Raw genomic sequence first — 15058 nt, 5'->3', positions numbered from 1 at the left:
AGCCTTCCGAGTAGCTGGGATTATAGGTGCCCGCCACCATACCCGGCTAATTTTTGTATTTTTAGTAGAGACGGAGTTTCACCATGTTGGCCAGGCTTGTCCCAAACTCCTGACCTCAGCTGATCTGCCCACCTCGGCCTCCCAAAGTGCTGGGATTACAGGCGTGAGCCACCGTGCCTGGGACAGTTTATGTCTTTCTACCCAACTAAAATGAATAAAGGCAACCATTTGATCTGTAATGTCTGGGGCAGTAGGGATGGGGGGTCAGAGCATCGCTTGTTACAACAGTCACATTAGCCACAGTTTAAGTACCACTAAAGGAAATTATTATTGTTATATTTTTTTTGAGGTGGAGTCTTGCTCTGTTGCCAAGGCTGGAGTGCAGTGGCGCAATCTCGGCTCACTGCAACCTCCGCCTCCCGGGTTCAAGCAATTCTCCCTGCCTCAGCCTCCCGAGTAGCTGGGATTACAGGCGCCTGCCACAACGCCCGGTTAATTTTTGTATTTTTGTAGAGATGGGGTTTCACTATGTTGGTCTCGAACTCTCGACCTCAGGTGATCCACCTTCCTTGGCCTCCCAAGGTGCTGGGATTACAGGCGTGAGTCACTGGCCCCGGCCAAAATTATTGACTCACTCTATATGAAGACAAGGAACTTGAAAAGACAGAAAGGCATGTCTCTTTTGGTTGAAGTTAAAGCAATACAGCAAAGTGACAAGCTCCAGGTCAAGAGTCCAATATCAAACCTGGCTCTACCAGTTACTAGTTAGGGAAGCTCTGTGAGCTTCAGGCACCTTATATGAAAATGGGGATAAGACTTCATAGGGCTCATGTGAGGGTTAACGAAACAATATGTGAAAACTATTTGCCTGTCACATAGTAAACACTCTCAAGGGAAGCACCCTTCACAGGGCCTTCCTGTGTTCTTGGAACTTCCATTACTGGCTCTGGGTTATATTTGTCTGTGGGGCCAATTTCCCCTTCACTGAAACACAATATGCTGAAGTACAGAGTTCTGCATTCTGAGGGTCAAGTCCTTAGCTTTATCCCTCAAGAGTCATGTGACCTTGAGCTGATTTATTTATTTATTTATTTTTTTTGAGACGGAGTCTTGCTCTGTCGCCGGGGCTGGAGTGCAGTGGCTGAATCTCAGCTCACTGCAAGCTCCGCCTCCCAGGTTTACGCTATTCTCCTGCCTCAGCCTCCCGAGTAGCTGGGACTACAGGCGCCCGCCACCTTGCCCGGCTAGTTTTTTTTTGTATTTTTTAGTAGAGACGGGGTTTCACCGTGTTAGCCAGAGTGGTCTCGATCTCCTGACCTCGTGATCCGCCCGTCTCGGCCTTCCAAAGTGCTGGGATTACAGGCTTGAGCCACTGCGCCCGGCCTGATTTCCTTATTTTTAAGATGAAGAGTGGCCCACCCTCCTGACAGAACGAGTACCAGATCAACTGGAAAGGTATGTGAGAGGAACTGACATGTCTAATGGGCTTTACTTATGGTTGGCAACATAACCCTCTGGCAGAAAAGTGTTCAAAATCGGACTCTATGGAAATGGGCTTAGGCACATCACCCCAGGATCACAAGTTGGTCCCCAGAGGATGGAAAAGAACCTCGGCCCTCTGCTACCCATGAACCATGGGAAAGGTTAATTCGCAAGGTACCACAGTACCACCTAGTGGCTGGAAACCTCTGTCCTCCCTCTCCCCCAGGTGTTAAGGAAAGGCTACCATGTGACTCTGGTCACATACTTCACTGGCTGATTAGTCAGGGATGGAGACAAACCAAATACACCGCTCTCTCTTTTAATATTAACATATACAAGCAGCAGAGAGAGCCAGCTGCTCTCTGCTGTTCCCTGAGGGAAAGCCGGAGCACAAAGCTGTTCCTCTGGCCTTCCTCCAACTGCAGGGCCTGCTTAGCTCCTCCCTAGGCAGAAGCTTTGTTCCAGCCACACTTCCCACATCCCAATTCCACAGTCAGGATGGGAGGCACATGGTTGCTAGCAGGAGAGAGAATACTGTAGTTCCAGCCTCTGCTCCTTTCAGTCTCAGCCTGGATGGTGGTCATTCATCCCTCTGCAGCTAGTTCCTTACTTGTCCCAGCCCAGGAGCCAGGAGGGTACTCAATCACACCCACAGGGGCAGGCAGTGTGACTTCAGTCATCTTCAGATGACTCCTCTTCTGCCTCTTTTAGCCACTGGATGAACCTCTGCAGCTGTAAGGAAGCAAAGGAGAGATCAGCTGGGGGAGGTGCACACAACTCTCCTGTTCCCCTCGGCAGATAAACAGCTTTTAACAACCAGAGCCTCAGAAACCAACCACCCTAGAGTCTAGGGGCCAGGACCTGGGAATGAGATAACCATCTTGACGAGAGGAGGGCAGCCTGACACACCTGTTGATTCTTGCGCAACTGCCGGCCCTTGTCAGTTGTATCTCTTTGGCTGAACCAGCTCAGAATTGTTTCCTCAGCCAGGATCTCCAGCTGGTAGAAAGCCATCAGTACCTGCAAAAGACCAATAAAGGGAACCTCAGGGGCCTTGGAGAGTCCAGCAGGATACTCTACCAGGCCCTCAGATCCCTCTACGCACTGAGTAGCCTCCTCCAAAATGGACAAGAGTGAGCTGTTCACTCTGCTCCTGGGGCAGGTCTAACTTCTGGAACTATTGCTGAGGAGAGCTTTGCACATTTCCAGACCACCTCCCAGATGGCTACCTTACTAGCCCGGCTCCAAGCTGTACTATTCTAGCAATAAGCATGATATTGGGGGAGTGGATGGTCCATACTGGATTCACATTAGCTTCTATTTTATGTCTCCCACAGTGGTCACAAACCCTCATTTGAAAGCAAGTGCAGAAGAATGGGGCTTGAGGTCATATTCACCTTGGCCATGGAAATACCAAGAGCTTCATGCTCTAGGAAGAAGTCCTCAATGGCTGCTAACGCTTCCAAGTGGTCGGCTGCACGCTTTATGTAGTTCCTAAAAACAGGGCTCCAGGTCTTGAGCAGCTATGGAAGAAAGAAGGGAGCTGCAATATATTCCTGAGCATTCACCTGTACCTGGACATCCAAGCAAATCCATATTGATGACATGGGTGGACAAGAGGGAGATGATACAGGTTCTGTGGAATTATGTCCGAGGGACTTGGGAGTTGTTGACAGGGTTTGGGAAAAACAGATTCCTTAGGGAAGGTGAAAGGGGATCAGATGCTATAGGCTGCCTCAAAATACCTATTCCCACCCCAGAGGCTGATCTTGTGTTGGGTCAAATTGCTGCCATAGAGTCTGAATGTAAAGGTCCATTCCGAGTATACCTTTGGGGGCCTAGGATGGTATGAATCCTGGAGTCTCAAAGGCCAGTCAGTATTGAACTCAACCTGACCCCTCTGAACCAGCCAAGGCTGCTCTAGAGCCCAACCAGCTTCCAGAGGCAAGGAGAAAGGAACCAGAAGTCATATACCCAATATAACAGGCTAGTCTACTCCTGATTTCCTTTAAAGTCAAGTACAGCAAGGATGTGTATCTGCCTCTACCCAATCCCTTGTACTCAGCTCCGATTTTTGCTCACAGGAAGCAGCAGGGCACAGTAGCGGCTTGAGTCAAGCGGGGAATCCATCTGTTGCAGGGGGAACTCCAGGACCACGTGGCTCAGTACCTGCATCACCTCCTTTAGACTTATGTTATAGGCATACCTGTGGGGAGACTGGGGTGACACCAGGGCCTTCACTGGCCTTTCAGCAGGCTTAGAACTATGACACTGACAGACATTGAAGAGGAATTTGGATGGATTATGGAAGGGGAGGGTTTAGGAAGGAGAAAGTCTATGCTGAGGCTAGAACTTAATAGTGCTCTCCTTGCTCCAAATACTACTGGTCTTTCCATTTGGGATTTCAAAGGAATACATTCCTATTTGGAGAAGAAACGCTTACGAGAAAGCCTCTACTTTCCTGGGATCACCCCGAGGAGAACAGGGAGGGGCTGCTCTTACTTGAGAGAATTGATTTCCAGGACGAGATTGTCACAAGAAATGTTCTCCTCTTTGCCCCGCTGTAGTGTTCCTAGAACTTCATTCTGGAACACTGGAATCAAAGCAAGAGTAAGTTCATGGGCCAACATCATTCCAAAATGCTCTAAGTCATCCAGTCTTGACTTGATACCAAACCCTTTCTGAGGAACACAAGCCTCTGGCTAGTTGATCCAGGCAGAGAATAAACCAGTCCAGCGCATTTCTCCCCTGGCCACTCACCTTTGATGTCATCCATCTGAGGGGAGCCTCCCCGGCTGTCCGGCTCCTCAGAATCCATACTTTGCTCACTTTCACTTTCACTCTCTTCTTCCATGTTGATCTTGAGTCCTGAGAAGCCATAATGGGTGAGGAAAAAGAAAAAAAAGAGCCATCGACAGAGAGGAATATACCTGCCCTGTCTGCATAAATAAAGGAGTGAATAAGTAATGCGACTCTGAAGTATTCATTATCCTTCAAAATATTCCGATTCAGTAGGAGGGCAGGCATCAGGCCTAGCTCACCCCACAGATTCTGCTGCAGTTCCTCCTCTTCCTCCATGTTCATGCCTGCAGCTTTCCAGAGGTAGCCCTTGCCAGCAACTCCTACTTCTGCTGGATTGTAACCTGGAAAAGGCAATGATCTATAGAGGGCCCAGCGGAAACACTAATCCCTCCAGGAGGAAACACTGGTTCTTCTATGAGGCAGCGAGACACACAGATGCCCCACACCTGTCGAATCTCACACCTTTCATCTTCACTTTCTCCTTTTCTTGGTCAGTCCCAGAATCATCACTGAACTCCCCATCATCTTCATCTTCCTCTGCATCTGGAGGGTGCAAAGAGATTACCGAGCCCTCAGGCAGCATGATATTTGGGCCCACAACCACCTAGGGGAAACAAAACACAGAACCATTAGTGTGTGGAGGAAAAGCGCATCCTGATAATGAGAGCAACTTTTTTCTTTTTTTTTAAACTAAGCCTAGACGGTAAATGAAACCACCGGATTTGTTCTCTCAACTCAGACAGGATTATGGGTGGAAATAATGTCCCTTCTGGCTCAATGTGACTGCCACTCAATTTGGGGCCCGTGCACAGTACACATCAGGTCTTACCTGGGAAGTGAGGACACAGCGTGGTTTCAGTGTCACTCGTTCCTTGACCTCAGCATTGTCACAAAGCAGAGACTGATGGATCTGTGCTCCAGTAGCCACTCGAACACCCTGCCACAGGTAGGTCTGGTCCAGCACCACGTTATCACCTGGCTCAGGATGGGAAGGCCTCTGGGTCACTAAGGGTACCAACTGCAGAGCAGAGCCCTTCATAAAGGACAGGGCTGACTGACACCAGCACAGCTCCCACCTAACTCTCATTCCCCATCCCACAAGTCACCAGAAACACCCACTCACCCCCTAAGCCCAAGCCTGAGAAGAGAAGATACTTCACCAAGTTTACAACAGTTATAGACTATATACAGTGCTTAAGAACCCGAGAACCTTCAGGATTTCTGGGGACCCTCTGAACTAAAAAACCTTATTAGAATCGGGCTGGGCGCAGTGGCTCAAGCCTGTAATCCCAGCACTTTGGGAGGCCGAGACGGGCGGATCACAAGGTCAGGAGATCGAGACCATCCTGGCTAACACGGTGAAACCCCGTCTCTACTAAAAAATACAAAAACCTAGCCGGGCGAGGTGGCGGGCGCCTGTAGTCCCAGCTACTTGGGAGGCTGAGGCAGGAGAATGGCGTAAACCCGGGAGGCGGAGCTTGCAGTGAGCTGAGATCCGGCCACTGCACTCCAGTCTGGGCGACAAAGCGAGACTCTGTCTCAACAAAAAAAAAAAAAAAAAAAAAAAAAAAACAAAAACAAAAACAAAAAAACCTTATTAGAATCATATCTATGTCTACAAGCAGAACCAAATAATTCCACCTCTTCTGGTACATTTTAGAATCCAAGTCTTTTTTTTCTTTTGAGACATGGTCTCACTCTGTCACCCAGGTTGGAGTGCAGTAGTATGATCATGACTCACTGCACCCTCGACCTCTGGTCTCAGGTAATCCTCCTGCCTCAGCCTCCCGGAGAGCTGAGACTACAGGCACGTGCCATCACGCCTGGCTAATTTTTGTATCATTTGCAGAGAAGGGGTGTCGCCATGTTGCCCAGGCTGGTCTTGAACTCCTGGGCTCAAGTGATCTTCCCACCATGGCTGGGATTATAAGCATGAGCCACCACACTCAGCCCCTAGAATCTGAGCCTTACTGTTGTTCTTGGAAAGGGGAAGTACTATTAGAAGCATCACATTACTGCAACCAAAATGAGTTACCAAGAGGCCAACCAGGCAGTTATGGTAGACTAAAAAGAACACTGGACTTACAATCAGAAAACCCAGATTCAGGTCCCACCATTATTGCCAATGACCTTGGGCAAGAAAATCTTGTTGAGCCTGTTTATTTGTAAATTATGAGGATTAATGAAACAATGTATATAAAAGCCCTTTGTAAACTGTAATGTGCTAAATAGATGTTGTTACTGCATGTTAATTATCTGCTTGCTCCTGAATGTGACTATAGGGTACCCTGGAATGTGAAGAGTCATCCAATGAGAGGCTCACAGGCCACAAATTAAGGTATCACTGTTTTCAAATCCCTGTTTCCTCCTTTCCTGAGGTAGCCACTCTAGTTCCTTATTCCTAGGGACTGTCCCTTGTGTAGCCATCCCTTGTGTTTCTGGAGACATGCACCTCCCAGGTTCCTGTTCCTAGGATGGTTGGCTTGATTCCCCACCTGTGCTCACCAATGCGGCAGCCAGGGCCAATGACACTGTTGGTGATAAAGCAATTGCTGCCAATGACAGTGCCAGAGCCCAGGAGCACATTTTCCTCTAGGATGCTGCCATGGCCCAGGCTGACCTCAGGCCCTCGGTAGATATTGTGCCGGGAATGAGTGCAGCTCTGGGTGGTGCTGTCAGTGAAGTTCGCCTCTGGGGTGAGAGGGTAGACCCATCGGCGGATGACGTCAGCACAGACAGCTGAGTACATGTGTAGGTTGGAGACACGGGCACCATATTCCTTAGCTGTTACGTGCATGTGGATCTGGTTCCCTAGAATCTGAATGAGAAGGAAAGGGAGGTCACCTAAGCAAGAAAGACAGGAAGAATGCCCCAAAGTACAAATTTTCTAATCCTCGTAAGCTCCCCTCTGCCTCTCACTGCCACAAAGACTCTTCTTTGTGTACTGTTCCTCCTGCCCCCGGCTTTTCCTCCCTCCTAAGCCTCAATAAAACACAAAAAGGGATCAAAAGTTACCAGCATGAGATACAATCATAGCCTTCTCCTCTCTCCTAAAGAGGCATTGGAAGACTTTTCTCACCTCCTCATTCACTAAGAGACCTCGCACAAAGTCATCTCGAGTTTGGTAGTCAAAGTTGTCTGTAAAGAGTTGCGCCACCTGTGGAAGGGAAGCGGAGTGGGCTAGAATTAAGTACTATTCTTTTTTTTTTTTTTTTTTTTTTTGAGACGAGTCTAGCTCTGTCGCCCAGGCTGAAGTGCAGCGGCATGATCTCGGCTCACTGCAACCTCCGCTTCCTGGGTTCAAGTGATTCTTGTGCCTCAACCTCCCAAGTAGCTGGGATTACAAGTGCCCATCACCACACCCAGCTAATTTTTGTATTTTTTTTTTTTAGTAGAGATGGGGTTTCACTGTGTTGGTCAAGCTGGTCTCGAACTCCTGACCTCATGATCCACTCACCTTGGCCACCGCGCTCGGCCAGGATTAAGTACTATTCTCTAGGAGCACAGATAAACCCCCAGAGACCTAGCAAACCCTATGACAGCTGGACATGGACCAGAATTCCAAAGAGACTCCCAGTGGGATACTGCAGACAAGATATTTGCTTTACAACAGATTCTAAAAAAGAAAAAAAACCTGGCTGCAGTGGCTCACGCCTGTAATCCCAGCACTTTGGGAGGCTGAGGCAGGCAGATCACCTGAGGTCGGGAGTTCGAGACCAGCCTGACCAACATGGTAAAACCTCATCTCTACTAAAAATACAAAAATTAGGCCGGGCGTGGTGGCTCAAGCCTATAATCCCAGCACTTTGGGAGGCCAAGATGGGCAGATCACGAGGTCAGGAGATCGAGACCATCCTGACTAACACGGTGAAACCCCATCTCTACTAAAAAATACAAAAAACTAGCTGGGTGAGGTGGCAGGCGCCTGTAGTCCCAGCTACTCGGGAGGCTGAGGCAGGAGAATGGCGTAAACCCGGGAGGCGGAGCTTGCAGTGAGCTGAGATCCGGCCACTGCACTCCAGCCTGGGCGACAGAGCGAGACTCCGTCTCAAAAAAAAAAAAAAAAAATACAAAAATTAGCTGGGTGTGGTGGCACATGCCTGTAATCCTAGCTACTTGGGAGGCTAAGGCAGGAGAATTGCTTGAATCTAGGAGGCAGAGGTTGCGATGAGCTGAGATCGCACCATTGCATCCAGCCTGGGCAACAAGAGCGAAACTCTGTCTCAAAAAAAAAAAAAAGTCTGGGTGCGGTGGCTCACGCCTGTAATTGCAGCACTTTGGGAGACCAAGGCGGGAGGATCACCTGAGGTCAGGAGTTAGACACCAGCCTGGCCAATATGGTGAAACCCCACCTCTACTAAGAAATACAAAAAATAGCCGGGTATGGTGGCGCATACCTGTAGTCCCAGCTACTTGAAAGGGTGAGGCAGGCCGGGCGCGGTGGCTCAAGCCTGTAATCCCAGCACTTTGGAGGCCGAGACGGGCGGATCACGAGGTCAGGAGATCGAGACCATGCTGGCTAACACGGTGAAACCCCGTCTCTACTAAAAAAAATACAAAAAACTAGCCGGGCGAGGTGGCGGGCGCCTGTAGTCCCAGCTACTCGGGAGGCTGAGGCAGGAGAATGGCGTGAACCCAGGAGGCGGAGCTTGCAGTGAGCTGAGATCCGGCCACTGCACTCCAGCCTGGGCGACAGAGCGAGACTCCGTCTCAAAAAAAAAAAAAACAACAAAAAAACGAAAGGGTGAGGCAGGAGAATCACTAGAACCCGGGAGAGGCGGAGGCTGCAGTGAGCTGAGATTTTGCCAGTGCACTCTAGCCTAGGCGACAGAGTGAGACTCCGTCTCAAAACAACAACAACAAAAACCATAGTGGCTCATGCCTGTAATTCCAGCATTTTGGAAGGTCGAGGTGGTCAGATTGCTTGAGCTCAGGAGTTCATGACCAGGCTGGACAGGGCAAAACCCAGTCTCTACAAAAAAATACAAAAATCAGTGGTAGTGCATGCCTGTGGTTCCAGCTACTCAGGAGGCTGAGGCAGGAGGTTCACCCGAACCCAGCAGGTTGAGGCTGCAGTGAGCCATCACAGTGCCACTATGCTCCAGCCTGGGCCACAGAGCGAGACCCTGTCTCAAAACATATATAAATAAAAATGAAAATAAGGCCATGGTGTGGTGGCTCATGCCTGTGATCCCAGCACTTTGGGAGGCCAAGACCAGCCTGGACAAAATGGTGAAACCCCATCTCTATTAAAAATATAAAATTAGCCAGGCATGGTAGTGTGTGCCTGTAATCCCAGCTACTCAAGAGGCTGAGGCAGGAGAATCACTTCAACCTAGGAGGCAGAGTTTGCAGTGAGCTGGGATCACACCACTGCACTCCAGCCTGGGCAACAGAATGAGACTCTGTCTCAAAAAATAAAAATAAAAATAATGAAAATAAAGAGGGAGAAGAAATATACCCTGGCCTTCTAAGGGTGCAATAACAGACATACAGAGTTCTACTCTTTGGGTGTGTAGCCCCAGCCCTAAAGAGCTCACCTGAGGAGAACAGATGCTGATATGACAATCCAGTAAATCATATCGAACCTCCACTCCATCACTACTGCCCTGAAACAGGCTCTGTGGGGAGAAGTTACAAGGACTTTAATTCGTTTCTCCCACTGAAGCCTGTCACTTCCCCACCTCTAAGGACCCCAGATATCCACACACCAGAGGAAACGAAAAACGCCGGAGACCCTGGGTCTTCTGAAAATGGAGAACCCTGTTTGTGGCATTATCCACAGCCACTACCACATTTTCTTCGTGGCAACGAGTTGGGTGGCTGGGGGATGACTCCTTGAAGATCATCGTCATCACAGAAACATTTTTTTCTAGCTTCCGTCTCAACCTATAAAGGACAGGAGGGAGAGAACTGCAAAAAGCAGTCTCAGGGCTCTGCTGGTCTTTAACCCTTGTTCCTGTCATTTTCCCATCCTGACCTGTGTTCCTCAAGGGCTCTGGTGATATTGATGTTTGAGATGACATCCCCATACACCAGAAGGAAGTCAGAGCGCACCAAGGCCTTGGCATCAACATCACGGAGGACATCTCCCAGTGATCGATAGAGCTCTGATGTAATTATTCGAACCACATTGAGAGATGTAGGGCGGCACCACTTGGACTTCCTAAAGGAAGGGAGGGTGAGGGGAATGAATATATCAAGCATAAATATCATTTGAGCCTTCCCCATTTTTCACCCCCATTCAGCATTCACAGTCCTCAATGGCTTTTTTGGGTTCTTGCCAGCGTCTTCAACTTCAAAGAGAATCATGAACTACAATGAATGCTTTCAGCATCCTGTGTCACCAGTCTTGTTTTATGGGTTAGGAAACATGGTTATTTCCCCTCCATACCTTGACCCCTTGTCCCTAAACATCAATTTGAACTCAAAATCCTGCTGAAGCCTAGGGTACACAAAGTACCCTGGGAACACACTTCATGTCAGCTTTCCCCTTCTGCAATCCATATAACATTTAGCAACTGTCTGATGGAGACCATGCTAATGTCCTAGTCTTTATTTCCTGGACTTCCATAAGTGATGCGATTCCCTAGTTTTTTTTTTTTTTTTTTTTTGAGACGGAGTCTCGCTGTGTCTCCCAGGCTGGAGTGCAGTGGCGTGATCTCGGCTCACTGCAAGCTCCGCCTCCCGGGTTCACGCCATTCTCCCGCCTCACGCCATTCTCCCGCCTCAGCCTCCCAAGTAGCTGCGACTACAGGCGCCCGCCACCACGCCCGGCTAGTTTTTTGTATTTTTAGTAGAGACGGGGTTTCACCATGTTAGCCAGGATAGTCTCGATCTCCTGACCTCGTGATCCACCCGCCTCGGCCTCCCAAAGTGCTGGGATTACAGGCTTGAGCCACCGCGCCCGGCCAGATTCCCTAGTTTTCAAGATTTCAAAAAACATGTAAGTGCTCACTACATGCTTGGGACTGAGTTAGGCAGTGGGAATACAAAAATGACAAGGAACTCATTTATATCCTCGAAGGTGAGAACAAACAAGATTTAGAAACTCAGTGGGAAAACAAAGATGTTATCGTTGTAACTTCCATACTGAAGCCATTACATAAAAGCAAAGTCCACTGGGACCAAACTTTATAATGAGATTCAGAAAAAACCCAAGTTTATTCTTTAATCTTTGTCATAGAAAACCCAAGACAGACAGATACAAAGTTTCAGCTGCTCACCTCCTGATAAGTGTAAAAAATACCCTTATAACTTACAATGACGTCTAAGTAGACACATTTTTCCCTTCTCACATTTCCCCTTAGTTATATTCATCCTGAAGAAACTGGAAAAAGATGGCGAAACATGGAAAGAAAAGAAGAAAAGTTGCAGGGCCTTACAGTAAATGTTCTTTGATTTGAGCAGCTTTCCAGCAACAAAAGACAAATGTTTCCTGTACACCTGTGGCAGTCAGGAATTCCAGAGTATAGTCAATTAATGCCACATTGGCCAGGGGCAAGAGGACCTGAAGGATAGAAGATGAAAAAAAATTGAGGTCTCGAATCCCTTTGGATACCCCACTGCAACAATTTTCACTCCTCTATTAATATTTCCAAATGGTGTAATTTTGCTGTATCTTTCCAATTCAAAGGTACACAGGTTCCTGCCTTTGATGTTCACGTCATGCTCTAAGCCTGAGTCTGAAACGTTGCAATTTGGGGATGGTAAGTACAGAATCTGTGTGCCTTGTATCAGACACAGAGCTGTGACAGAATGGCAGTTCACCGCTGGCAAAGGATAATACTGGAAATCAATCATATTTCCATAAATTTAAGCATTGCTAAGGCCTTCTTCCCCATAAGATTTCCTTCCTTGATCCCTTTCTAAGTGTCAGAGGTTAGCCATCTCCCGTCACTTTTCAAAAATGAACAGCCATTAGGCTTTTTCGAAAGAATTAGAGAGGATTTTCTTAAATCCCATGCAGTTCCCTCTCTCTGAACTGAGGGCTGCTGAATGACCCAGCTGAGTTCAATACTCCATTGTCTAGACAATTCGGGGGCTGATGGCAATCAACCACTAAACCCATTTTGTCCTTTCGACAGATAGCACCGGGTATCATTAGAACCTGGAGGGGGAAAAAAAAAGTACACTGACCGAGATCTAGCCTGTTCTTTTTAAGGCATATTACCGCCCTTTCAGAGGCAAAAGGTCGTTTCTTTTCACCTAAGCATCCGTCATCTGCAAGGTTAAAAGCGGCGCAGCCTCTTCCAGGGGCACTGAATCCCCGCGTGAAGACTTTCTCAAGCGCGTTTCTACATTTAGCTCTCTTCATTCCTTTCAAACCCGAGGTGTACAGCATTACCAATGCCCAAATCTGCCGGCCACTAACTTGGTCAGCAGTCATCAGGGTTTAAGACAGTACCTCTGCCTCCTTCCTAACCACGTAAACTCGGTTTTAGGATAACAGTATGGACACAAGTCCTTCAAAGGCTTGCCGTAGTAGTTAGCCGAAAGGAGAACTTGCTCCAGCCCTGCCACACTTCCTGCCCTCTGGCTGCTCGCGTGCGCTGCGCTCACCCGAGGCTGGTCCTTGGAGATGGGGAAGAAGCGGCGATCGAAGCTATCGGCCACCAGAACTGCTTGTAGGGGCGGCGGCGGTTCCTCCTCCGCCCCTCTGGCTCCCCCGCCACCGCTGCCTCCCGGCCCCGCGCCGCTGCGCTTGTTGGCCCGAGTAACCACCACACCAGGCGGCGCCACTACAGGGGCCGCCATCTTCTTCTCTCACGGCCACCACTTCCGCAAGGAAGCTGACACCGCACGCAATAAGGGACAAAAAGGATCCAGCACTTGAAATGCGATGAACTAATTAACGAAGGGAAGGAGGAGACGAGGAGGGAGCAGTGCGCATGCGTCTTCTGCGGGCGCCCACAGAGTTCTAGGTTGATCCCGGAGGCGCGAGGAGTGGGGACGGGTCGCGGTTGTCCCGGCCCCTGGAGGCGCAGGGTAGGGGTGGGGTCCCATAGACGTCAGACTCGGTCTGCAAGTATCGTCCGCCTTCATTTGTCTGTGAACAAGTCGAGATTCTTGCAGCGTGATAGGATTTGTGGTCGCCACGAAGGGGCCAGCTCCATCCGGAACCTGTAATCGTCCAGCAGTTTCCCCGCCCCGCGCATGTGAAATATGTAGCCCTCCGTATTCATTCTAGAAACTTCTGGGAACCCAGCGCCTTGGGGAGATAGAACCGAGCCAGATGTCCCCCCGCTGCGAGGAACTCAGAACCTGCATAGAGAAGGTGGCATATAGTAGGGAGACTAGTAATTCCATTGAGCGCTGATTTTGGGCTAGGCACGATACAAGCATTATCTCATTTAATTCGTCACATATCTCTGCAAAACATCTTATTCATTCGTTCAGCAAACATTTCTTGAACTCTCAGAAGGATGAAGGAAGTTTACCCATCTAGTAAGTGGAAGAACTGGTATTGGAACCCGACCTGTCAGACTGCAGAGTTCCACAATCTTGCTGCCAAGTTATGTGGGGATAACAATGACGATTTAATGTCATCTATTCATTCTTCCAGCCTATCATCCTCCTCTGTCTTAAGCAGAGTGGAGACAGGGGTGGATCCAGGCACACCAGTAAGTTGTACTGGCATTAAGCAGTAAGCTTTCTGGGCAGAGGAAAGTGCGGGCGTAAAGGTCCAAGGCTTGAAAAGGCGCAGCAGCACCTTTCTCTCTTTGGGGAAAGATGCGGGGGCTGCGGGGAATAAACCAACCCTGCAGAGGGGCGGGGCCGTGGGAAAGCGGTGGAACAAGGCAGGAAGCCTGGGCGTCATTTGGGAGGCAAGAAGCTTTTCTGTAAAGCATCGCGCCCTTTCTGCACGGGACCTGTCCAGGTTCCACGCCACAGGCTTCTGCAGTTCCTGCAAACTTCCCATCCCGCCCCGCGTTGCACGTCGGGATTTGAAGTTTGCGATGCTGAGCGTTGTTTCCACGTGGCGATTCCGACTTGACCCGTCGTGTCCCGGCGCTCGCCTCGTGGAACCGAGGAGTCTGTCATTTCTTCCCTGGTTAGGGTGCTGAACGAAAACCGTTTGATTTATCCTGGAAAAGGAAAGGCTGAAGGCAATTAAGTAAAAGTTTTCAATTAAATGAATGCACGTTGTAGAAAAGGAATGTTCAACTGCCTTACAAATCCAGAGGTAGAAATGGGGGGCGGGGGGAGGAATTAAATAGGACACACACACACACTCTTGGGGGGCAGGGTATGGAAAGTAGGTCCGATTGCAGCATTTATTTTAAATGATTCCCGCAACCTTGGGAAGTTGGGAAGTGGTGAATCCGCTGCCGAAAAGCATTTGTGCTTATGGTAAATCCAGGTCTTAAAATTCTGTAGACTGGTAGCTTTATGGATATGATTTTAATAGATGAGTTTCAGGAAGACTCTCTCAAACTTTTTTTTTTTTTTAAACTTACTTGAAATATATTGGAAACCACATATACATAATCTGTCTCACACACACTACATAAAGAAGTAAAATTTCCTTTCCCCACTTCTTTCATCCTATCCAATCTGTAGAGTCATAACCATTCTTAATAATTTGATGGGTATTCGTTTCATTTCCTCCCTAAATTTGTATATCTCGAACTAGAGCTAGAGTGTATGCCTACACACACACATCCATACATATGTATTCAAATATAATATATGTATATCCACATGTATTCAAACACAGAATTATGTTTAGATAATTATGGTTATATGCTGGTATGCTAGAGCCAGACTGCCT

The 15058-nt window shown here is 48.5% G+C and overlaps 1 protein-coding gene across 1 annotated transcript; it reads right to left on the bottom strand.

Annotated features, from left to right (window-relative positions):
* Window positions 1-1785: 1785 nt before the first annotated feature.
* Window positions 1786-13209, bottom strand: LOC105480608 (eukaryotic translation initiation factor 2B subunit epsilon). The gene is made up of 16 exons (XM_071091370.1): window positions 12847-13209; window positions 11670-11794; window positions 10265-10450; window positions 9996-10173; window positions 9825-9905; window positions 7364-7441; window positions 6790-7102; window positions 5114-5259; window positions 4747-4888; window positions 4524-4625; window positions 4243-4350; window positions 3985-4075; window positions 3565-3688; window positions 2880-3005; window positions 2392-2502; window positions 1786-2214 (listed from the first exon to the last, which is right to left on the bottom strand). The coding sequence occupies exons 1-16, from the start codon at window positions 13039-13041 to the stop codon at window positions 2155-2157; spliced, it is 2166 nt and encodes a 721-aa protein (XP_070947471.1). The 5' UTR covers window positions 13042-13209; the 3' UTR covers window positions 1786-2154.
* Window positions 13210-15058: the final 1849 nt, after the last annotated feature.

Source organism: Macaca nemestrina, chromosome 2, assembly GCF_043159975.1.
Source record: "Macaca nemestrina isolate mMacNem1 chromosome 2, mMacNem.hap1, whole genome shotgun sequence".
Taxonomy (NCBI): Eukaryota; Metazoa; Chordata; class Mammalia; order Primates; family Cercopithecidae; genus Macaca; species Macaca nemestrina.
This window is presented reverse-complemented; position numbering and strand designations above follow the sequence as displayed.

Coding starts and splice junctions, on each gene's coding strand:
- LOC105480608 (XM_071091370.1), bottom strand. CDS start 13,041: ATGGCGGCCCCTGTAGTGGCGCCGCCTGGTGTGGTGGTTACTCGGGCC. Junction 11,795..12,846: donor TCTCCAAGGACCAGCCTCGG/GTGAGCGCAGCG, acceptor TCTATCCTTCAG/GTCCTCTTGCCCCTGGCCAA. Junction 7,442..9,824: donor TCAGCATCTGTTCTCCTCAG/GTGAGCTCTTTA, acceptor TCCCTTCCACAG/GTGGCGCAACTCTTTACAGA.